Source organism: Lepidochelys kempii, chromosome 10 (assembly GCF_965140265.1).
Source record: "Lepidochelys kempii isolate rLepKem1 chromosome 10, rLepKem1.hap2, whole genome shotgun sequence".
Lineage (NCBI taxonomy): Eukaryota > Metazoa > Chordata > Testudines > Cheloniidae > Lepidochelys > Lepidochelys kempii.
Genome location: NC_133265.1, coordinates 16,681,889 through 16,706,626, shown reverse-complemented (window position 1 = coordinate 16,706,626; position 24,738 = coordinate 16,681,889). Strand labels below are relative to the sequence as shown.

At 39.4% G+C, this 24,738-nt stretch overlaps 2 protein-coding genes across 7 annotated transcripts in view; both read left to right on the top strand.

Annotated features, from left to right (window-relative positions):
* VWA3A (von Willebrand factor A domain containing 3A) overlaps positions 1 to 22,780 on the top strand; it is a 65,414-nt gene extending 42,634 nt beyond the window's left edge. For 4 of the 6 annotated variants that reach the window (XM_073362196.1, XM_073362194.1, XM_073362197.1 and 1 more), the window contains 14 exons: positions 872 to 942; positions 3,092 to 3,250; positions 3,742 to 3,832; positions 4,378 to 4,488; positions 5,020 to 5,117; positions 5,288 to 5,440; positions 6,199 to 6,307; positions 10,519 to 10,663; positions 11,820 to 11,964; positions 13,448 to 13,599; positions 16,441 to 16,567; positions 17,220 to 17,317; positions 18,659 to 18,725; positions 19,743 to 22,780. In XM_073362196.1, the coding sequence (XP_073218297.1) occupies positions 872 to 942; positions 3,092 to 3,250; positions 3,742 to 3,832; positions 4,378 to 4,488; positions 5,020 to 5,117; positions 5,288 to 5,440; positions 6,199 to 6,307; positions 10,519 to 10,663; positions 11,820 to 11,964; positions 13,448 to 13,599; positions 16,441 to 16,567; positions 17,220 to 17,317; positions 18,659 to 18,725; positions 19,743 to 19,751 (1,535 nt within the window). In that variant the 3' untranslated portion in view covers positions 19,752 to 22,780. Of the gene's footprint in view, positions 1 to 871; positions 943 to 3,091; positions 3,251 to 3,741; positions 3,833 to 4,377; positions 4,489 to 5,019; positions 5,118 to 5,287; positions 5,441 to 6,198; positions 6,308 to 10,518; positions 10,664 to 11,819; positions 11,965 to 13,447; positions 13,600 to 16,440; positions 16,568 to 17,219; positions 17,318 to 18,658; positions 18,726 to 19,742 lie in introns of those variants that run through there. The other 2 variants (XM_073362199.1, XM_073362200.1) reach the window with 2 other exon arrangements.
* A 536-nt stretch (positions 22,781 to 23,316) lies between these two features.
* The window catches only part of LOC140917995 (putative short-chain dehydrogenase/reductase family 42E member 2), a 46,234-nt gene continuing 44,812 nt past the window's right edge, over positions 23,317 to 24,738 (top strand). The window contains exon 1 of the mRNA XM_073361523.1: positions 23,317 to 23,668. Within this exon, the coding sequence (XP_073217624.1) occupies positions 23,317 to 23,668 (352 nt within the window). The remainder of the gene's footprint in view (positions 23,669 to 24,738) is intronic.

Here is a 24,738-nt window from a genome sequence, read left to right as displayed (position 1 = left end):
GGGCGAGCAAACTTTTTGGCCTGAGGGCTGCATCGGGTTTCTGAAATTGTATGGAGGGCCAGTTGGGGGGACTGTGCCTCCCCAAACAGCCAGGCATGACCCAGCCCCCACCCCCTATCCGACCCCACCCCCCCCTGCTCTCTGTCCCCTGACCACCCCCAGCCCCTAACTGCCGCCCCATCCAACCCCTCCTCTCCTTCCTGACTTCCCCCCTGCCTTCTGACCGCCCCAACCCTTATCCACCCCCCCCGCTTCTTGCCCCCTTACCGCACTGCCTGGAGCACCGGTGGCCGGGCTCTGAAGCTGCGCTGCCCTAGGAGCTTGCAGCCCCGTCTCCCAGAGCATCGTGCCGGCGGCGCAGTAAACTGAGGCTGCAGGAGAGGGGCCGGAGGCTAGCCTCCCTGGCCAGGAGCTCAGAGCCTGGGCAGGATGATCCCACAGGCCATAGTTTGCCCATCTCTGCACTATTACATGCAACTGTTTCCCGAAACAAATAGCTTCTCCTTTACATTGTGTTAAGACATTATACTGGCACTGAAATAGACAGAGGGCTTATCCCAGTTAAGGCCTCTAGGTGCTACTGCAATATAAAAGTTTAATAATGATGCAGGATTTCTGTACTTTAGTATTTTAAAACCTAATTAGAAATGAATGTAATCATAAGTCAACTCCCAGATAGGCATTTCTAAAGACAAACATTTTAAAGTTTTTAATTACTTATGAAGTGTGGGCTAAATTATATCTAGCCCTTATGAAGTACACACTTTACTTTTTTGTTCTCTTTTTCTGTTGATTTTTTTGTGTGCTCTGCAAGTTGCGATATACTTTCTTTAAATAATTACCTATTGATAAGCATATGTTTAATTACCAGGCATTTATGAAAGTGATGATATCAGTATTATTGTGTCTGAAATGGAAAAAGCAGTCAACTACTCCCAAAAGGTATGCTTTAAAAAATACCATTTTCAATTTTCTTTAGAAAATAGCTCTAAAATATTTGTTCAGTTGATGGTGTTCAGGCATTAGCTACAAAATCAAAGTAATTTATAAGATGGTGCATGATTTAGGATAATATAAAATAATGTTTAAAGTAAAAATAGAGTTCTGCTCTGGAAAGCAACTAGAAAACTGGCCTTGTGGTGTTCCATATTTGTGTTTCAATGATTCCATATAAAATATGATTTTATAAGTAAAAGGATGCTCTTTTTATCTGCCAATCCTGTGAACTCAGCCTGGGCTTTGAGACTCAAGCTGGGTGGTTCTTACACATCACCAGTAATAAAGATTCTGCAGGCCAAATTATTCCCTTAATTATTTCTGAACAACCTAAATGGCAATAGTAAATATAACTGTGGGCATAATTTGGCCTGTAGAATCCTTTTATTACTGGTGAAGATACACAGAATGGTCAGAACTCTGCTGTGTAGTCTAATCAAGTTGTAGTTCAGTCTACTGCGGGGGTCTCAAACATGCAGTCCACAGGGTTATTTTCTGCTGCCCGCCAGCTCCCCGCAGCACCCCCGCACTCCCCAGCATTTCAGGGAAGGGGTTGGAATGGGGGCAGGGAAGGGGTGGGAAGGGGCAGGGCAGGGGTGGGGCCTCATGGAAGGGGTGGAGTGGGGGTGTGGCCGGGGCAGCGGGGGGGTGGTCAGTGGTGTGGCCCTCAGGCCAATGTACTAGTCCTCATGTGGCCCTCGTGGTCATTTGAGTTTGAGACCCCTGGTCTAGTGGATAAGGCACTGGGATTGGGAATCCGAAGGCCTGGGTTTCATTCCCCTCTCTGCCTTTGTCCTACTGTGTGATCCATGGGCAAGTCACTCCATCTCTCTATGCCTCCATTTCCACTCCCACCTTTGGCTGTCTTGTACATGTAGATTGTAAACTCTTTGTGGCAGGAACTGGCTCTTACTTTGTACAGCACCTTGCGGAACGGAGCATCTAGGCACCGCTGTAATACATGTAACAGAAAATTGACTGTTCGTACCCAGGTTGATTTTGCATTGCCATCAGTTTTACTTGTAAACTAAGCTAATATAATATGGAATCATTTATATACAACAAAAATGGCCATTTGATTTTTTTCTCAAATTACATTCAATGTAATGTCATGCATTTGACGTGCCTGTTTCTCTTGGAAATAGTTCTTCTGACTAATGCTAAAATTAGACACCTTGAGGTAAATGTTCAAAAATATACCCCCTCATCATCTGCCCCCCTTATTGAAAATCTACCTCCTCAACTAAGGAAAGATGGTAACCTCTGTATGTAGGTTATTTTATTATTTTTAATATGGTTTTTTTTTTTCTGTAATGCTCTCTCCGTAAGAATAAATGTGCTTGTTTGGAAAGGTCTGTGTGGCAACTTATAAATGTTCACAGCTTCTGAGGAGAAAACAAAACACAGATGCAGGCATGGTTAGGCAGTCTGGCTTGCCAGGGAACTCACACTGTAGGCAAGGAACTGTGCAGCCTGGAAAAAAACCCAGTTAGGAGGGACAAAGACCTGGGTCTCCCCACCAAGAGATGTGATGGCTGAGGAAGCCAAGAAGCCTAGAGTAGGTTGGACCATGGAGGCGGTTGCAGATTCAGTTGCCCCAAACTGTCACAGATGTAATATAGTTACAGTTTAGAAGTTAAATTTTTAATATATGGAAGACCCTGAGGAAGGTATATTGTATTCTGATATCTTTGTTGCTCAGGAAAATGCAGAGGGAAGGAGATTCCATTGACAAAAACAAGGTAGATATTCAGGAGAGTCTTATGTCTTATTTTTTGCTTGTATCATTTTAAATTAACCACCTAGTATTCTCATAGCTAATCTGTGTAAAACATTTAGTTGTTGGCTTTATCCTCTCTCTCCCACTCAATCCTGTTTGTGACTTGTTTTAAATCAGATTGTATACTCTTCAAGCCAGGGATTTTCTTTGTGTGTTTGTGCAGTGCAAAGCACAGTGGGGCTCCAATCCTGACTGGGACAGGTAGGTGTTGCTGTATTACAAATAAGAAATAGTAAGGGGCCTGTTTAAAGTGTGTACTTAGATTGCCTGCAAAGGAGCTGTTAAGCATAGCAACAATCTGAATTTTCATTTCAGTGTGCCTTGCTGGTGGAATCCTTAAAGCAACGTTCAGGAACACAGTTGGTTAATCAGTTTATCCCAGAAGAAGACTTAAAGATGCTTTTGAAAAAGGAGAGAACTAGAGCACAGAAATTGCTGCCTCCTAAACCTACAGCTCTCACTCTGGCTAGAATGGTTTGATTTCATTTATTACCCATATTTTAAAGATGAAATCTGTTTTAGTCAGTGACAATACACAAGAGGTAAGATGCTGCCCTTTAGAAGAGAAAAGTGCTTAAGATGGAAATTTCAGGAAATATCTTTTTGGTAAAATACCATAATAATATTCAGCAATCTGGTAGTTAGGGTATGTAAGCTAGAGGTGATCAGGTTTGTTATGCTGTTTGCTCCAGAATGCTCCCTGTACATTCAGTGGTATAGCAAAGGTCTGACCCTGCTGTTGAAGCCAATAGGAGTTCAATGAGAAAATACAGCATAGTGAATTAGTTGGGCTGGGGTGCTCCTGAAAGTTACCCTGTGCTAAAACTCATCTGCAAATTTGTCATTGGTACCAAAGTAAAGGGGAGATAGAAAATAGGCTCTAGTGTATGGAGTGTGAGAATTCTGTAACAAGATACAGTCAAAAGGAAATGTTTAGAAGATTCACTCGTTATCTGTGCTTTTAGAATATCAAAGACAATCATGAGGGGGAGAAAAATGCTGCCTTAAAAGCTCTGACATGGCGTCCAACTAGTGCCAAAGCAGAAATCCCACCACGTATGTATAGATAAAATTCATTATTTTATATCGAAAGCCACTGGAATAGTTAGATTAGAACAAGTGTGTTTATCTTCGCAAATACTTTCTAGAACTTGATTGTACACTTCTTAACCAGACAGCTATGACTATTAGGAAACATGACAATTGTTTTCAAAGTAAAGCTATTTCAGTTTAGAAAATCAGAACTGATTTGGTTCTAAATTCATATTCCATCATCTCTTGAAGTTTCAGCCAGTGGGGAGTAATGTGTATTGTTACTTGCCTTCCCCAATGATTATGGTATTAATCTCTCGGCCTCAGATTCATAAATCTGTTCATTTTACCTCTTTGTAAGTGTCTAAGCTTGTTGATCCCCACTTATATATGGAGAGCATGACTGAGTTAATAATATTTGACCATTTTTATCTACATGTAAAATCTTTTAGGTATTTCAATCTGTGACAATGTAAAATTATGAAAAGAGTAGTACAGTGGAGTAACATTGCAAAAGCAAACATGATTGTCCTATATGAAACAATACAGTATTTACTTTTATATTATAGCTCAGCCAATAAAAGAATTGGCTCAGACTTCTGGGAAGAAGAAACATAAATCAAGAAAACAGCCACAGATCTCCCTCTCAGTATTTTATATTGACAAAGGAAAAAATGTGGGTAAGTACTCTCAGCATCTGACACCGAAAAATGTGTCTCTTCATTTACAAAACTATTTAGATATTGGCTAAACCCCAGCAAGCTTTTTACACTGATTTTTACACATGAGAGAAATGTATGGAAAATGGTTTGTCAAACGGTGAACCATACAACCAGTGATTTATTTTATACTTTCATTGATTTCCTGCATGATCTTAGCCGAATCACTTCTCTCTACATCATTTCAGTATATGTACACTGAATGGAATGACATTTACCCACCTTTGTAAAGTTCTTTGAAATCATCTGGTCAAAGATATTATAAGTCAATAGTATTGTCATTGTAGTATGAGCCCATGTGGAAAAGTTTGGATCACAATGCTCCACAGCAAATACAAGTTTAAAAGGGAAGTGACATTTTTTTATATACAAAGTGTTTTAAAGAATCTTAGGCACATATATTATGCCAACTACAGAAAAGATTCCATTGACTTAAGCATGGCCATGATTTCACCCAGAGTGTTTAACTTCACTTTTTTCTGCTCTGGCTAGGTGCAGTTTACAGAAAGTATCCAAAGAAAAAAAGCGTGAAGAGGTCTATTCCTTTTGCTACACTGCCAAAGGAAGAGGAAATATGTTCAAGCAAAGAGGTATTCAGTTATTTATTAATGTTATCACCATCTTTATTAGACCACTTAAAAGAAATTAACATTGAAAATGAATATTTGTGACTTAGACAAATATAGTTTTGTACGTGGTTTTAATATTTGCTGTCCTATATCTAGTTAACTTAAGAGTGCTCTGTTTTCTCTCTTAAAAGTGGTTGAACAAGTACAGTATAAAAAAGTTGAAGTTAGAGTTGCCCAGAATGATGTTTGGTCCCAACTGTGTTCACCAGAAGAAAATGGTGGAGTCTTTGCACAAGAAAGTGTCAGCAAAATACTGTACCATCTTCCCCAGTGTAGAAATCAATGTAAGTTGATGCAGATATCATGAACCCTTGTATCTGAGGTGCATATCATAACATGATTCATTTAACACAGTTCCAGTCAATCTCTAATTGTGCCAAACCAGTGTTAAACTTACCCTATGGGTTAAGTTGTTGTTTTCCCGCAATATACAAAAACAACACGGGTCTATCTGTTAATAAGAAGGTGTATATTATTTAAAATTACTGTGGGTAATATACAGCACACCTGTACAAATATATGTATGCACTTAACATCCCTAGACTGTTTCTAGATTAAGATGTCTTCTGTCCCTGCAATTTGAAAGGAAAAAAAATAAAGGGCTAAATCTATCAGTTCTTACTCAAATAGATTTCCCACTGAAATCAGTAAGAGTTGTGTGTGAGTAGTAGCTGATGGATTTGATTCTGGCTATAAACATTTCCACGTAATTAGTCAAAGTACAATCTGAGGGAAACAGCAATTTACCCTAAGGTATTAATCAATGGTCTGTCACCTAACAAAAGTGACACCATAAAAATGCAAGAAATAAATGTATCCAGTCAAATTCTATCATATGCACCCTCGCTTGACCAGAGCCAGGTTTTCCTAATGTGGTTAAACCTACAACAACAGCCAAAGGTGTAGTATGGGAGCCACTGTGTCATGGGTGTTCTAGATGGTAACATTCATGTCCCTGAGCAGCCATACAGACTGACATAGCAGCATAGTACATGTCTGCTGAAATAAGACATTATTCTTCCAATGGTGTAAATTGTTCTAGGGTATTGTGAAACACCTACAATTTCAGCCTAAGGAACTAGAAGACTATGTTGAACAAATGGAGAGGGTGTTATGTTGCTATATAAGAAGAATACAGTGGCTTCTCTCAGGTAGGCTTTACATCTGGGATAGGGATGAGGTTATAATCCATGGTTGTGCGAGTGTAATCCAAGCATGATTAAAATATTTCCTCTTGCTTACTCCTTCTACTGGCTTAAATTTGGACAGCATAGTAAACATTAGGTCTGAGTAAGGAGCTAGTGTATCTATTATTCCATGATTATTTAGCTGCACAGTTTGCTGAAGGTTCCACTCCCTTGTCCTCTCCTTGTTGCAGAATTGTGCTCCAGAATCTAAACTTTCAATTTTTTAAATTAATGTTTATGGTAAAGTCCTCATGGTTGTAAAGAAAACCTTGAAAGATGAACTCGGGTTGTATGTACACTGCAATGAAAAACCCACAGCTGGTCCATGCCCTCTGACTCAAGCTCACGGGGCTCACGTTGCAGGGCTGTTCCACTGCAGTGTAGGCTTTCTGGGCTCAGGATGGAACCTGAGCTCTGGGACCCTCCCACCTTGCAAGGTCCTCCAGCCCAAACCCAGAAGTCTACACTGCAATGAAACAGCCCCACAGCCTGAGCCAGCTGGCCAGCTGCAGGTTTTTATTTGCAGTGTATACATACCTTAAGTGCAAACTTGGCATGCAATATTCTGTTCCAGAGTCCACGGAGAGCTTGAAACACTAGCTTTGAGTCGTGGGAACTGCCCCTGTTAATCTCAATAGGGTATTAACCCTAAAACCCAAAGATTTCAAGGCAATCCAAGTAACTATGTGGAATTTAGAAGAGTCCATCTTTAAACAGAAAGTTGTTCTAAACCTTATTTGCAGCATAGTTGGTACTCTGTTATAATAGGTTAAATATCAACACTAAATATTTCACTGCTGATCATTTTAATAAAAACATCTATTTAATATGCTTATCCCACAAATCCAAATGGCTTGTCATGCCTCCTCAGTGCCAGAAGTCTTTATTGCTCTTATCTAGCGGCCAAAAGCTCCTGCTTTCCCACCTGACTTCTAGAATGCAATGATCAGCTGTGGAAAAAAAAAGTCAATGCTGAAAATTGAAGATGTGGAGATAGTGTCAAATACATTAAATTTTCTGTCAAAAAATCACACGGGGGCTACTGTACTGCTTGTGGTATTGATGTTTATTTTTAAAAACTCAAAAAAATGTAAAGAAGTTGCAGTGGAATTTCCAATCTGCCACCCCAGAGGACAGCAGAATCCAGGGACCTTGCAGCTGAATTTAGACCCTGCTTGCTATGCAGGACATGGAGCCTTGCTCGTACATTTTTTTAGTGTTTGTGAAGAGTACCAGGTTGATATTCCTGGAAACAGAACATGGCCTCAGCAATGCAAGCTTCCCCACATCCACCACTGCTAATGTGCCTCAATCTTGACATGGAAGGCCCATTCCAAGGATGAAAGAATGGTTCAGTATCCAAACTGATTAAGTCTTGGGCTTCATGTACAGCTATATAGCAGCACAGCTACACCACTGTAGCACTTTAGTGAAGACGTTCCTACGCCTACAGGAGAGCTTCTCCTATCAGTGTTGTTAATCTACTTCCCCGAGAGGCGGTAGCTATATCAGTTCTCCCGCTGACATGGTGCTGTTTACATGGGGATTATGTCAGTATAATTTAGGGTTGTCAAGTGATTTAAAAAAATTAATCGTGATTATTTGTGCTGTTAAACAATAATAGAATACTATTTATTTAAATATTTTTGGATTTTTTTTTACATTTTCAAATATAGTGATTTCAATTACAACATAGATTACAAAGTGTACAGTGCTCACTTTATATTTTTTATTACAAATTTGCTCTGTAAAAAACAAAAGAAATAGTATTTTTCAGTTCACCTAGTACAAGTACTGTAGTGCAATCTCTTTATAATGAAAGTTGAACTTACAAATGTAGAATTATGTACAAAAAAACCCTGCATTCAAAAACAAAACAATGTAAAACTTTAGAGCCTACAAGTCCACTCAGTCCTACTTCAGCCAATCGCTCCGACAAACAAGTTTGTTTACATTTGCAGGAGGTAATGCTGCCCGCTTCTTGTTTTCAATGTCACCTGAAAGTGAGAACAGGCGTTTGCATCGCAGTGTTGTAGACGGCGTCACAAGATATTTATGTGCCAGATGCGCTAAAGATTCATATGTCCCTTCATGTTTCAGCCACCATTCTAGAGGACATGCATCCATGCTGATAATGTGTTCTGCTTGATAACGAGCCAAAGCAGTGCGGACTGACACGTTCAGTTTCATCATCTGAGTCAGATGCCACCAGCACAAGGTTGATTTTCTTTTTTGGTGTTTCGGGTTCTGTAGTTTCTTTTAAGACTTCTGAAAGCATGCTCCATGCCTCATCCCTCTCAGATTTTGGATGGCACTTCAGATACACCTCTACCCCAATATAACGCTGTCCTCGGGAGCCAAAAAATCTTACAGCCTCATAGGTGAAACCCTGTTATATCAGACTTGCTTTGATCCACTGGAGCGCGCAGCCCCCTCTCCCCCCTCCCCCCCGGAGCGCTGCTTTACTGTGTTATATTCGAATTCATGTTATATCGGGTCGCATTATGTCGGGGTAGAGGTGTACTTAAACCTGGGGTCGAGTACTGTAGCTATTTTTAGAAATCTCACATTGGTACCTTCTTTGTGTTTTATTAAATCTGCTGTGAAAGTGTTCTTAAAATGAATATGTGCTGGGTCATCGTCCGAGACTGCTAGAACATGAAATATATGGCAGAATGCTGGCAAAACAGAGCAGGGGACATACAATTCTCCCCCAAGGAGTTCTGTCGCAAATTTAATTAACACATTTTTTTAGCAAGCATCATCAGCATGGAAGCATGTGCTCTGGAATGGTGGCCAAAGCATGAAGGGGCATACGAATGTTTAGCATATCTGTCATGTAAAGACCTTGCAGTGCTGACTACAAAAGTGCCACGTGAATGCCTGTTCTCACTTTCAGGTGACATTGTAAATAAGAAGCAGGCTGTAGTATCTGTAGTAAATGTAAACAAACTTGTTTGTCTTAGCGATTGGCTGAACAAGAAGAAGGACTGAGTGGACTTGTAGGTTCTAAAGTTTTACATTGTTTTGTTTTTGAGTGCAGTTACGTAACACAAATGTAGACTTTTTTTTAAGTTACACTTTCATGATAAAGAGATTGCACTACAGTACTTGTATGAGGTGAATTGAAAAATACTATTTCTTTTGTTTATCATTTTTATAGTGCAAATATTTGCACTGTACACTTTGTATTCTGTGTTGTAATAGAAATCAATATTTGAAAATGTAGAAAAACATCCAAAATATTTCATAAACTTCAATTGGTATTCTATTGTTTAATAGTGCAATTAATCACGATTATTTTTTTTGAGTTAATCACATGAGATAACTGCAATTAATTGACAGCCCTAGTATAACTACATTGCTTAGGCATGTGGACAAAGTGTAGACCTGGCCTTTGACCTGTACATCTTCAAAAGACAAGCCTGGGTGCTTAAATTCACAACTTTGCTAGACACTAAAAAACATGGTCTTAAAGACACTGGATGTATGGGCTTATTACAACAATCTCTCCACTAACTCCCCTTTTTTGTCCAATGACAGAAGGGGTGTCAATGGGCCACTTCATCTTGAATGGTCCCTTAGAAGCTGTGTTAACTATGTATGTTAAATAATTTTTTCCATCTTGTATGTAGTTGTGAAACTCTGAGGGATGTCTACACTGCAATTAGAAACCCGCGGCTGGCCCATGCCAGCTGATGTGGGCTTGCGGGCTCAGGCTAAGGGCTGTTTAACTGAGGTATAAATGTTCTGACTCAGGCTGCAGCCCAAGCTCTGGGACCCTCCCATTTTGCTTTGTCCCAGAGCCCAGGCTTCAGCCTGACGGTCTACACTGCAGTGAAACAGCCCCTTAGCCTGAGCCCCACAAGCCAGAGTCAGCTGGCATGGGTCAGCTGCAGGTTTTTAATTCAGTGTAGACATACCATAAATGCCTTTCACAGACCTGAATAAGAGCTCTGTGTAGCTCAAAAGTTTGTCTTTCACCAACAGAAGTTGATCCTATAAAAGATATACCTCATCCACCTTGTCTTTCTAATATCCTGGCCCAATACAACTACAGTACAACAATGCTGCAAACAATGGAAAATTGAACTGATAATCTCAGCTGAAATAGACTCATTTTATAAATATACTATGAACTGCTATCATGCTCTAAATCTCATGTTCTGGACTAGGAAGCCGGCGATTATTTGGCACCATTTTGGAGACAAAAGTATGCATCTTGATTGATACATCTGGTTCCATGGACCCTTATTTGCAACAGGTCACAAAAGAGCTTACCTCCCTCATCTGGGAACAGCTAAGAAAGAATAATGCTAGGTATGTGTGAAAAGCTGATGACTGAAAGTGGTATAATGCTAAATAGCTAATTAAATGGTATTGAAACACAATAGGAGCAGTTATTAGTAACTAGTACAGAATATATGATTTTTTAAACCAGTATCTATTAAATCTTACATCTTTTCAAAGGATGTAAAGCAGTACATCCTTGATTATTTGAATCTCATTTATCTGAAATGACCTCTTATCCAAAATAGTTTTGTCCCCCAGCATCTGTTGTTTACAAAGATAATTTGATCAAAAACCTTGATTAGCTAAACTTTTTTAAAAATCACCCATTCAGATAATAGAGGTTGAATAGGTCTCAGTATACAGAACATACACTGGCATTGCTTTTTAAAGCAGTGCTAGCATGAGAGGGAGACCATGCCTCAGAATAGACTTGGACAGTCCAGTTAGTTTGCAATCTTTCAGAGAGCACCATTTGAATAAGTGTTGTGAGCTGTTCTCTGATGGAAGGAAAAACACAACTCAGGACTCAGAAGAGAGAGAGAGAGAAGGGAGTACCCACCAGGAAACTCAGTGGAAAGCATGCGCAAGCCCAACCCAATAAAGTACAGTCCAGATGCTAGCTATCATCAGCTGGGAAACCGTGAAAATCTGTAGGCCAGCAAGATGGCAGCCACTGGGGACTGAAAGTAACAGTAACGTATAAGACCACTTGGATGAAATGAACTTCCAATTTATTATTTGTATTACAGTAGCAGCTAGAGGCCCCATGTGAGTTCAGAGCCCCACTGTGTTAAGCACTTTGCAAACACACTATTAAGAGATGATACCTGCACTAATATGCTGACAATCTAACTAGAAAAGACAGTAAAAGGGTCTGAGAAAGGAAATATTGTAACATATAGTTTGCATAGATACATTTTGTAGGTGGGGAGAACTAAGGGATGAAGAGATTAAGTAATTTACCCATGGTCACACAGTGAGTCTATGGCAGAGCTAGGAACTGAACTCAGGTCTCCTCAGTCCCAATCCTGTGCCTTACCCACAAGAGTATTATTCCTCCCAAACTTAACCTAAATATAAAAAATAGAACACATAGGTGCTGACATTTGACACTAAAATATAATTGTGTATTAGGATGCTGATATTGGCATTGTCAATAACAGAATTACATCTTTCTTGCCAGGTTTAACCTGCTGAGATTTGCAGAAGATATAGACACTTGGCAGGAGTTTCTTGTAGAGGCTACAGATGAAACATGTCATGATGCTGTACAATGGGTGTCAAAATTCCAAGCTCATGGCACTACATGCGTCCTTAAGGCTTTGCAGGTTAGTTAACTGTACATCATACTGTGGCAAAATGTGTATTATGATAATAAAAACATTGCTTTACATAACCAAATTATTTTCCAGCAGTAGTGTCAGTTAAGTGCTAATTTAGCACAAAACTCTTGAAAAATGTGTAATATATTGAACAGATCTGGGATCCAAGCCACATTTGGATCCAGTCCTTATCCCAAAGTTCAGAGGTGTTTGGAAACGTCATTTAGTATTGGAGTCAGCAGAAACCTAAAATGTTTCATTCTTTTAGATTAATCCACTAACCCTCTGCACATTCAACCAAAGTTTAGAAAAAAGAGATAACATGCCCATAACTAGTTCTTCAAGAGAAGAGCCCTTGTAATGCCACTTGTTTGGGATATTACATGTGGTTGGGGACAAGTCGGAGCCCCCTAGAAAAGCAGGGTCACTGGGCCATGTACATGCTGCTTTGTGGATCCAAACTGTCACACTTGACAATATATAAAGTGCCATATCCACTCTGCTTCCTTTTTCCACGTAATCAAACATTCACCTAAAGGCTTCAAAGAAGTGGAAAAAGTAGATGAGAAGTGTGAATCTATATGGGCAATCACTTGAAGTACAGTAACTAATAAAAAGAAAAGGAGTACTTGTGGCACCTTAGAGACTAACAAATTTATTTGAGCATAAGCTTTAGCTACAGCTCACGAAAGCTTATACTCAAATAAATTTGTTAGTCTCTAAGGTGCCACAAGTACTCCTTTTCTTTCCTTTTTGCGGATACAGACCAACACGGCTTCTACCCTGAAACAAGTAACTAATAAGTATCCCTTCTTTCTCTTGTGAGAATTGCCAGAATACTATGAAAGAGTAACTCTTAAGAGGTGAATATGTAGAGGGCTAATTAGGGATCCTACGATCCCTAAATTGGAATCAGTTCTGGAAAACAAGTCAAGAGAGTATTACTGGCGAAATGTAAATCTAACTCCAGATTGCCTCCAATTGGGAGTTTTGTAAGACTATCTTAGGTAAGGCTGCACTGGATCTAGTAGAATATAATCTCAGTCCCATCGTCCCAGTACAAGTTTTCTTAGTGAAATACCTGCCAAGTCATAATATTCTGATTTTCAAAGGTTGAGTCCCTACAAGTTCAACTGAAGTCAATAGGGGACTTACTAGCTTAGCTGAAGTCACAAGCTTTCAAAATCAGGACCAACTAGTCTTCCTACCTAGTCTAATTCACTGAGACAGTCTCGGAAGATTATTTTTCCCTGGGTTTATTGTCTTATGTTACGAACATTCTATCAATTTAGAAAAAAAGTTATATCCTTTCTAAACAGTAACTAAGATCCTTTTCATATTCAATATAGTCATTTTCTGTTCCATGAATGTTGATATGATTTGTGTACAGTTACCTAAGTAAACAGGATTTAGAAAACATTACAATAAAGAAGTGAAAATGCTGTTTAAGTGATACCCCAATGTTTAAATTCATTTTCTGCTTTTTCAGAAAGCTTTCTGTTTTCAAGATATAGAGGCACTGTATGTTCTGACCGATGGAAAGCCAGACACCAGCTGCAGTCTCATTCTAAAAGAAGTTGAAAAGATTAGAATGAAACAAACTACTAAAATCCACACCATTTCTTTTAACTGTTCAGACAGGTATATATTACTTTACAGAATAATATGAAATTCATTAAAATTACTAGTTTAGGTATTGTCATTGTAATGCTCCCAATGGTAACACAAGAGCATGAGTACCAACATCAGGGTAGACTGTTAAAAACCAGGGCACGAACTCCTGATTGGTTATGAGTTCTAAACTTAGATTTCATCAGCCAACTGCAAACTCCTCAAGCACTTTAACAGTCTTAAATGGAGTCACAGACAGAGACTCCTTGCATACTCGGGTCTGTCTTGCCACACAGGTGAGCACAGCTCTGTGATAGCTGGCCCTTTATACTAAGCACAGTAATATTCAGGTTACTCCTGATCCCAAAGGAATAGTCACCACAGGTCAATTGCGCTTTAGGTCTGACACCTACAGTGATTGTAACTAATCCTATAGTAAACAATATGAAGACTTATTAGATAGGAAAAGGAAATTGCTTGCTTTAACCTTATAAATAACTCTCCAAACAGACACACAAATGACTTAGTCTTAGGTTTCAAAAAGTAATAAAGGCTTCTATAACCAGTCATCTCTATTTGTCCTTTAGGGCTAACCTAGGCTAAACCTCTAAGGATCTCTTGCTTATGCCTAGAAACACCTTGCATCCCCAGAGTCCAAGCAGCATAGAGATACCTTGTTCCTTTTGTCTGGGATTTTTATCCCCCTCCTGCCATGTGCTCTGAGCTTCCAACTCAGCTAATAGGACTAGAGCAGAACAGTAATAAGTCTGTAGATGCTACCTACGCTGATGGGAGGGATTCTCCCATCGGTGTAGGTAATACACCTTCCCAAGAGGCGGTAACTAGGTCAATGGAAGAATTTTTCCATTGACCTAGTTCTGTCTACTCTGGCAGTTAGGTTGATTTAACTACACACTTAGGTGTGTGGATTTTTCACATTCGCGAGCAACATAGTTAAGCCAACTTAATTTTCTGGTGTAGACCAGACTATAATTAGTGTCTGTCTCCTGTGTAATGATTCACAGCTACAGAGGCTCACAATGGAGTCTCATATATTACATTACAATATGGAACACAGATATTAACAAGCAAGATTAATGGATGCAGCAACTCAAGCAATCAGTAGAGTCCAAACACTAAACTCTCTTATAATTGTAATACCTACCTATTTTATCAATATTAACCAACAAGTGAGGCAGACAGATTCCAGTTCTGTATCTGTTAGTGTCCAGTTGAGACATGGATGCCATAGCATTAGCTGGCACCTGGCCTGCCAGCATCACAGTCATGTTTTGCGTTTCTTGTTTTCCTGAAACTCTGGATGTGGAGTGTTGTGGTGACTTAACACATACCTTGATTTACAGATTCAGATAATAGGTTGAGCCAGCAATTATGGCTGTTTAAAAACAAACCTTATGTTGTAAACTGAGCAAGTCTCTTAATGTGTAACATATGACATTTGTGTCCTTTATTAATAGTATATCATCCCAACTATACATATAAAATGATGGGGTCTAAATTAGCTGTTACCACTCAAGAAAGGGATCTTGGAGTCCTTGTGGATAGTTCTCTGAAAACATCCACTCAATGTGCAGTAACAGTCAAAAAAGTGACAGAATGCTGGGAATCATTAAGAAAGGGATAGATAATAGGACAGAAAATATCATGTTGCCTCTATATAAATCCATGGTACGCCCACATCAATACTGTGTGCAGATGTTGTTGCCCTATCTCAAAAAAGATATATTGGAATTGGAAAAGGTTCAGAAAAGGGCAACAAAAATTATTAGGGATATGGAATGGCTTCCGTATGAGGAGAGAGTAATAAGACTGGGACTTTTCAGCTTGGAAAAGAGATGGCTAAGGGGAGATATGATTGAGATCTATAAAATCATGACTGGTGTAGAGAAAATAGATAAGGAAGTGTTGTTTACTACTTCTCAAAACACAAAAACTAGGAGTCACCAAATGAAATTAATAGGCAGCAGGTTTAAAACAAATAAAAGGAAGTATTTCTTCACACAAAGCACAATCAGCCTGCGGAACTCTTTGCCAGAGGATGTTGTGAAGGCCAAGACCGTAACAGGTTAAAAAAAGAAATAGATAAGTTCATGGAGGATAGGTCCATCAATGGCTATTAGCCAGGATGGGCAGGGAGGGTATCCCTAGCCTCTGTTTGCCAGAAGCTAGGAATGCGTGACAGGTAATGGATCACTTGATGATTACTTGTTCTGTTCATTCCTTCTGGGGCACCTGGCACTGGCCACTGTTGGAAGACAGGATACTGGGCTAGATGGACTTTTGGTCTGACCCAGTAGGGCCCTTCGTATGTTCTTATATTTAATATAACTTTTCTGATCCTAACTTAGACTGAAATTAAATCTCAGTGTCTTTATTTTTGGTGTAGACTTTAGGGGCCAGCTCCTCAATTTGTGTAAATTGTCATAGCTCCGTTGACTTCAATGGGAGTTACGACAGTTTACACTTGTGGAGGACCTGGCCCTAGAGATAGAGATCTATTAAATGACTTACTATGGCAATAAAATAAGTTACTTATTGTACCTGTGATATTTTTCTCCAGTATGTAAATCCACACATTTCTGCCTAGAAGTCTGGGTTCCAGTGCTTATTGCTATGCTGTCCCTATAACTGTTGGTCAAAAGTAACCAGCCTTTGTAGTTTATGATTACTAAGTATTATTATATAATTTATATATCCCCGATAGCTGGAAAAGACTCTACAAATATCTAAATCATTTCTAAGCTTACTCCCCAAACTGCATGCTTAGAAATACAAGAGTCCCTGACAGTAAGACTCTATTAATGCTCAAGAGCAGTCATTACTGGTAATTTACTGCTTCATTGTCAACAGAAGAGCTAATGAATTTCTGAAGAAGCTGGCCTCTCAAACAGGAGGACGCTACCATCGCTGTATTGGAGACATGGATGGACAGTTAGCAGCACACAGAATGTTGACAGAAGGGTTTGATGATGATGATGTATGTTCAATAGTTATTTGGATTGTGTTTCTTTATGGACTGTATATTTTCTTCCAGATCTAAACTACATTTTAAAAAAATAAAATATAAGACTCCCAAGGTATCTTGCACTGAGATGTTTGGGATCCGAACAACAAAATTTAATGTCTGGCTATACCTATTGCCCAGCCACAGTGAGGAGGTGAATGAAGCCATCGAAGGAGTGTAAGATGCAAAAGAATTTGGAAATGAGAGCAAACCAAAACCCTGGATCTGAATACCCCCGAGTTTTATCAAAGTTCTGCTGTCCTCACTACCACCTATTTATGTTTTATCCATCTATTATGTCTTGGGTTTAGATTATAAAATATTTAGGACAGGGACTGTCATTTACTGTGTTTTTACTGTGCTTAACATACTGGGTCTCCAACCTGATTGAGGCCTCCAGGCACTATTGCAATAGAAATGTGTCATAAAAATAAAGACCAGATCCACCTCAAGTAGAATTTGGAGTTAAACACTCTGTTCTATCTCTTCATAAATAGAAGATCTTGTCTGGATCTGGTGAGTGTGAAGTTCAGAAGTTTGGGTTCAGTTATTTATATTTGCTGCCCTAAGATTTGTAAGCGATTGCTGTAGATTCTAGCAACAACATTTTAATTTTATATTTTAGGATCCAGTTTTTCCTTTCTTCGAAGGAGATGATTTAAAGAAACTTGCTCAAGAAGTAGCAAAAGCCAGAAGCTTTTTAATGCAAGCAAAATCCTTTAGGTGTGTATCTATCCAGGATCTTTTAATGAATACTACTTTTCTTTCATAGAGGGAGCCAAGGAGGAAGTTAGATGGTTAAAGAATATCTGGCTACCAATTTCTGCTTACAAAAGAATCATTTTATCTCACCTATATTTGTCTCTTGCACTCATGGCATTATTTTTAAGTGTGAGGAAGGGACATTCATGCAGACTGCCTCCTCTATAGTTTCTGTTCATGTTCTTATACCGCAGCCAATCACCAGTATCTGAGCATCTTCTAGAAGTGCACTGAGCTATGTGACTAATATCTCTGTCTCTTGTGGGTGTGTCTCTCCCTTTTCCTAGGTGAAAAATTCTGTGAGGTTGATCATCTTGTTCAGCTCTCCCCTCTTGCCTACCAAACCAAGGTAGTGTTTGGTGCCTATCTTCTTCAGAGAGAAAAGTGGCTCTATCTGATGTGAGCTTCCTCCTCCCTTGCACTCTCCGTCAGCCTGATGACAGAATCTGAAGCATCAGTCCTACTCTTATCTGCCAACACCAGTACCTGCTCCCTCTGTCTTATCCTCTTGTGACTTCTATGACCCTCCACCATCTTCTGCATAGAATCTCTTTCTACTTGCAACTTTTCTTTCAGCATCTCTGCTTCCTCGCTTCCACATTCTGTCAGGGTCCCACAGGGTTCAGTGCTGTCCCCTCATCACTTCTCTCTGTGTGCTTCAGTTCTAGGCAGCCTAATCTATCCTCATGGTTTATGTTACCATCACTATGCCAGTGACTCCCAGACAATTTCTCTCTCCTCCCCATCCCCTTCCCCTTCTGGATTTCCTGCCACCATTACAAGTTCTTATCACAGAAAGATATGGCACTTATGAAGAACGGCATTACTCATCGGTTAAATTTTGTAAATCATTTATGTAACAAACTTGCATAATTTTACAAACAACCTCATAGTGCTCTGAAAAATATCATCTTAAAAACTATCATCTGTTCTGGTACCCATCAAGTCCACAAAAAATTAATTTCAACAAGTACAACTGAACGACAATTGATCCTAATGTCCTTACAATGTCATCCTGATGTCACCCGGGGCCAGGGTCAGTGCTTAAATTGTGCCAGGGCTTATCAGGGCTGAGCCCTGGCACCTCTCAGGTTGGCAATTCATAGCCCCGGCACCTCTGGGCTTGTTGCATAAAGTTATGTAAAAAAAAAAATTGATTGAAGCCCAGCACATCTTTCATTACAAATTAAGCAATGGCCGGAGCTAATTGGAGAGACATAGTAATAACTATATAACTACATACCTTCCTTTAGGAAAAAATGCTGTAATAATTTTACATTCCTTATTTTTCCTTTTAAATAGGTTGCTATTAGAAAAATGGAATTTGGACCAAAAGGACAGTTCTTTTTTAAAAAAAAAAAATCCTCAGGTAACCAGTCAGTACAAAACAAGTCATTGATTGTATATATTTTTATAAGAATGTTGTTTCAAATTAGAATCCCATATTTTCCAACTTTGGAGAGAGTCATTGCTTAATGTAAATAGCTATTCATTCCAGCTGTTTTAGTGTTTAGCTCAATTAGCTTAACAGCAGCACCTAACAAATACATGCACAAGAAAGTTCACAGGTTGTAATGTGTTTTGAGAGGATGAAAAGTGCTATACAGGTGTATGTTTTTATTAAGGGCTCCATGCTTCAGAAAGAATAAATAGCAAAGCTCTTTTGGAGGCGTAGTACCCAATATTATGTGTTTTTGCTGGAATCAAAATTTACAAGAGATTCTAGTACATGTCTCTTGGTAACATGTGACTATCAGGTTATAAAAACTTTAAATAGTAAAGCACAGTGTATATGGGTATCATCAGCATCCAGGTATAGCAGGGTTCAGACAAATGGATTCCAAGATAAAAATGAGAGCACTGTTTACCAAAGTTTTAAATGAACCAAAGATGCAGTGTTCAAGCATGCTCAAGCAGTGTTCAAGCATGCTTCAATGCAGCTCTTCCCTACTTCATTTAATATATTATTTTAATAGGCATGCATTGAGTAAGGAAGCCCTTCTTCACTTGATGTGACTTCAGTGGGACTACTCATATGTTAGTACATAACTTTTATCTCTGTACTTAATCTGTGCATATGTTTAGGTGCTTTGCCAGGTCAAGGCTGTGACAGAGGTGAAGACTTCCTGCCAGTTGGAGCCTGCAGCTTGGACAGTAAATCAGGCCCAGAATGCACATACAGTTCAACCTTAGGGTTAGGGTTTTGAAAAATGAAGCAAATTTGCAATGTAATTAATAGATAAAATGGGGATACAACTGTTTCTCCTAACTGAGGTTCCAAACATTTTTTACACTGTATTATTATAATAAGAATTGCTTCAATTAATTGGCATTGTATATTGAGCCTCTTATTTGGTTGTTTGTTGTTTTGTTTTGTTTTTTACAGTTATTTTAAGAGACTCCAGATATTATCCTTGATGGGTAAAAGAGATGGACTATCATCCTAAAAAGAAAATTATTCCCAACGTCTTTATATAGTGATGTCAAGAAACAACTGTTTGCACAGAAAAAAAATAAAGCCTAAAGTTGAAGAGAATGCATTTGCCAAAAAGATTTTGCAAATAACTGTTTTCACTTCTTGATCTAAATTTTCTCTTTGCTGCCATTACAAGTAGGAAGGAAAGATGATTCTAGAAATCAGCAGACCCACAAGCAAGCAATACCCTTTCATGCTGATAAAGTCCAGCTGAATTCAATATGGGTCCAATTCAACTGTCAACTAAAATCAAGGGAGAGACTATCATTGACATTAGTGGTAGTTTGCTCAGATTTCTTTGGTAGCAGTTCCAGAGAGCACTGTTCCCTCTAAGCTGTACACGTGTGCGCGCGCACACAGATCCTAAACCCTGCGCATACAGCAAAACACCGCATACACAAAAATTTGCACAGAAGCACAACAATTTGCACAGAAGACATTTTTTGCGCACACGGCCTGTCAAAAATTAGAGGGAACATTGCCAGAGAGACTGGACATATGTTCACAGGAGTCTTGTGAGAAAATGCAATTCAAACTAATTGCACGGTTCTGAGAGATGCAGAATTTTCCAGCAATTGCATAAAATATGCACTTCTAGCTAGCAAACGTGGGCACCAAGGATGAAACCCTGGCCTCACTGAAGTCAATGGAAGTTTTGCCATTGCCTTTGGGGCCAAGATTTCACCCCAAAAGTTTAAAAGATGTAATATTAAGTAGAAATGGGCCAGAGATGTAAAGTCCAGATAGTGATCTGAGATTTCCCAAAGTCCAGGTGTATATAGATCCCAAATGGTCCCATTGAAATCAGTTGGGCTACTCTCAAGGTAAGATATTACACAGTATGAATAACGGTGTTTGAATCTGGATATATATGACATTGCAAATCCAGACTGCAGTATGTTCTGCGTTAGATGGTGACTGACTCCTATTTAAAGATTTAGAAGCATTTTCTCTCCCTTTTAAATGTTTCCTGTGTCATTTTTCAGTAAGACATTTCTTGCATGTTGTTTTTTGTAAGTTTGACTGATTCAAAATGTCCTTTGAGTGACAGCTCTGTCTGTACAGAGTAATCTTTACAATTTGTCTGTAAAATTATGATTATTAATGGTTTATATAATACTACATTAATGCTACTTATAACTTGACTCAGTGCCCCTTTGTATGGACACCAGTACTAAAGATTGCTACTTGGAATATCAGACTATGATAGACAAAGATGATACCACTTGATTTGAAAGAAGAACAGCTCTCCTTTCAAAAGAGCTAGCCCAGCATGACATTGACATTGCAGCACTCAATGAAACTAGATTGGCAGACAAGGGCATTATTTCAGAACCGGCTGGTAGTTATACCTTCTTTTGGAAGGGAAAAGAACCACACGAAGATAGAATCCATGGAGTGGGAATTGCCATCAAGACCAAACTCTCTTGCAATGTCTTGAAGACTTCCCAATCGGCATCAACAAAAGACTCATGAAATTCCAATTTAAGTTCCAATTAAATTCCAATTAAATCTAAATAAGTTGTGATTTGCTACCATCATCAGTGCATATGTGTCTCCCTTCACTAGCCCTGACGATGCTAAGGCATGGTTCTGTTCTGGTCTCAACTCTCTCATCAAGTCAACACCTCAAAATGACAAACGAATCGTCCTCGGAGACTTCAGTGCAAGAGTAGATAAAGATGATAACAGCTGGCAAGGTGTCATTGAAATAAAAAAAAAAATGAGGCTTTCCAAAACTGGCAAAGTTATATTCAGTCCACCTCAAAGAGAGACAGATTCAAACTCCTGCAAAGCACGACAGAAAGACAACTACACGTAATACAAGATAAATGGTGGGAGAAGGTAGCAGAGGACACTCATATGTATGTGGAAACAAATAAGTTCTTTGATTCCTTGAAGCAAGTCTATGGACCTTCAAAGGTGGGCACAGGTTCACTTATGATGGTTGATGATAGGACAGTCACCAAAGATAAACATGGCATGGAACAGAGATGGGTTGAATACTTCAGCCAACTACTGAACGGACCATCCTCAATTGAAACAAGTGCTATTAACCAGATACCTCAAAAGCCTATTCAGCACCACCTTGACTCACCACCCTCACTTGAAGAAATAGAAAAGACAATCAGTATGATGAGCTCAAGGAATTCCTTGGTCAGAGATGGAATACTGGCAGAAATATATAAATCTGCGGGTCCAAAGATGATGATAACACTCCGGAAGATCCTTACTGACATCTGGGACAACAAAGAAATGCCACAAGACTTCAAAGATGCCACAATTATTCCTTTATTAAAAAAAAAACAGTAAAATAGTCTGTGATAACTACCGTGGGATCTCTCTCCTATCTGTCACTGGAAAAAATCTTTCCTCGTGTCCTCCTGAACTGACTGATTTCATCTGTCTCAGAAGCCAATCTACCTGAGACTCAGTGCTGATTCAGACCTGGTCATAGTACCATAGACATGATTTTCAGAATCAGGCAAATATAAGAAAAATGTATCTAACAAAACATGGATCTGTTCAGCGTCTTCATTGATTTGACAAAAGCATTTGATACAGTCAACAGAGAATGATTATGGATGATTGTCAGCAAACTTGGTTGCCCACCAAAACTGGTAAATATCATTCGTTTATTTCATGAAGGGATGCAAGGTCAGGTACTTTTTAATGGAGATCTCACTGACTCCTTTCCAGTTTCAAATGGAGTCAAACAAGGCTGTGTCCTTGCCCCTGTACTGTTCAACCTCTTCTTCACCCAAGTTCTCAACCATGCTACAGATGGGCTCAACAGAGGCATATACATCAGATACAGACATGACAGCTCAGTCTTCAGTCTTATAAGGCATAAAGCAAAAACAAAAGTAACAGAACTACTGATAAGAGATCGGGGATAGCCATGTTAGTCTGTATCCACAAAAACAACAAGGAGTCCGGTGGCACCTTAAAGACTAAATCTGTTAGTCTTTAAGGTGCCACCGGACTCCTTGTTGTTTTTACTAATAAGAGAAGCACTCTTTGCGGATGACTGTGCCCTCCTAGCACACACACAGGGAAATCTCCAGTGCATTGTAGATCACTTCACTGAAGCATCAAAATTATTTGGCCTCACAATCAGCCTGGAGAAAACTGTGGTGTTGCATCAGTCATCTTCACCCCTCCAGGCCATATCCCCCTGGCATCTCCACCAGTGGAACCCAACTAAAGCAAGTTGACAATTTTACCTCTCGCGGCAGCAACATTTCCAGTGCTGGATCTCTTGACAAAGAGATCATGAACAGGATACAGAAAGCTTCTCAGTCATTAGGAAAGCTATGTAACAAAGTCCTGAAAATCCCACAACATAACCCTCTCAACCAAAATAAAACTTTATAATGCTTTTGTGCTCACATCTCTTCTCTATGGCTGTGAGACCTGGACACCATACAAATGGCATATCAAACAGCTAGAGGCCTGCCATATGCAGTCTCTGCATGCCATTATGGGGATCCTCTGTCAGGACAAAATTACCAACCTGGAGGATATCCAAAAGTCAAATGTCACAAGCATTAAGACCATGCTGATAAAAGCCCAACTATGCTCAGTTGGACACATCATTAGGATGCCTGAACATCGATTCCCCAGAAAAATTTTCTATGGAGAATTAGCACAAGGACATTGGAATCAAGACCACCCCAGAAAGCGCTACAAGGACAGTGTCAAGAACAGCATACACTTTGGTGCAATAAAACCAGATGATCAGCGTGGCGACATACAACACTCAGAGTTTTCCAAGCCTTTGAAAAGGACAGAAATGATTGTTAGCCGCAAGAGAAAAGTGTCATACCACTGCTGTAGCTACCAAGATGCTCACCAATGACTTTGTCTGCCTGATCTGCTCATGAGCATGTGCATCACGCTTTGGACTTCAGAGTCACTCAAGAATCCACAAAAAGAGAGAGCATGAAAATGTCATAGTTGAATCTATGGACTACTTGAGAATCTGTTATGAGTAGACCCAATTGCTGGGTCCCGTTGCTTCCAAGCCAGCTGGGTCTAGGAAGACAATACCTGAAGGTTTCAGTCAAACTACTCTTAAAAATCTTCAGTGATGGAGATTCCACATCTCTAGGCAATTTATTCCAGTGCTTAACTACCGTGACAGTTAGGAAGTTTTCCTAATGTCCAACCTAAACTGCCCTTTTGCAATTTAAGTCTATTGCCTCTTATACTATCATCAGAGGTTAACGAGAACAATTTTTCTCCCTCATCTTTGTAACAACCTTTTATGTACTTGGCAACTGTTGTGTTCTCCCTCAGTCTTCTCTTCTCCAGACTAAACAAACCCAGTTTTTTCCATACATCATATTTTCTAGACCTTTTAATCATTTTTGTGCTCTCCTCTGGACTTTCTCCCATTTGTCTAAATCTTTCCTGAGATGTAGCACCCAGAACTGGACACAATACTCCAAGTGGGCCTAATCAGCGCAGAGTAGAGTGGAAGAATTACTTCTTGTGTCTTGCTAACAACACTCCTGCTAATACATACCAGAATGTTATTTGGGGGGTTTTTTTGTTTTGGTTTGGTTTTTTTGCAACAGTGGTACACAGTTGACTTATTTAGCTTGTGATCCATTTTGACTCCCAGATCTCTTTCCCCGGACTCCTTCCTAGGCAGTCATTTCCATTTTGTATCTGTGCAACTGATTGTTCCTCCCTAAGTGGAGTACTTTGCATTTGTCCTTAGTCTGAAGTAAATAGGATGAAATTCAATATTTCTCTAGTCTTAAAATTAAATTTTGAATTTTAATCCTATCCTCCAAAGCACTTGCAACCCCTCCCAGCTTGGTATCAACCCCAAACTTTATAAGTGTACTCTCTATATGCCAGGGTGGATAACCTGAGCCTGAGAAGGAGCCAGAAT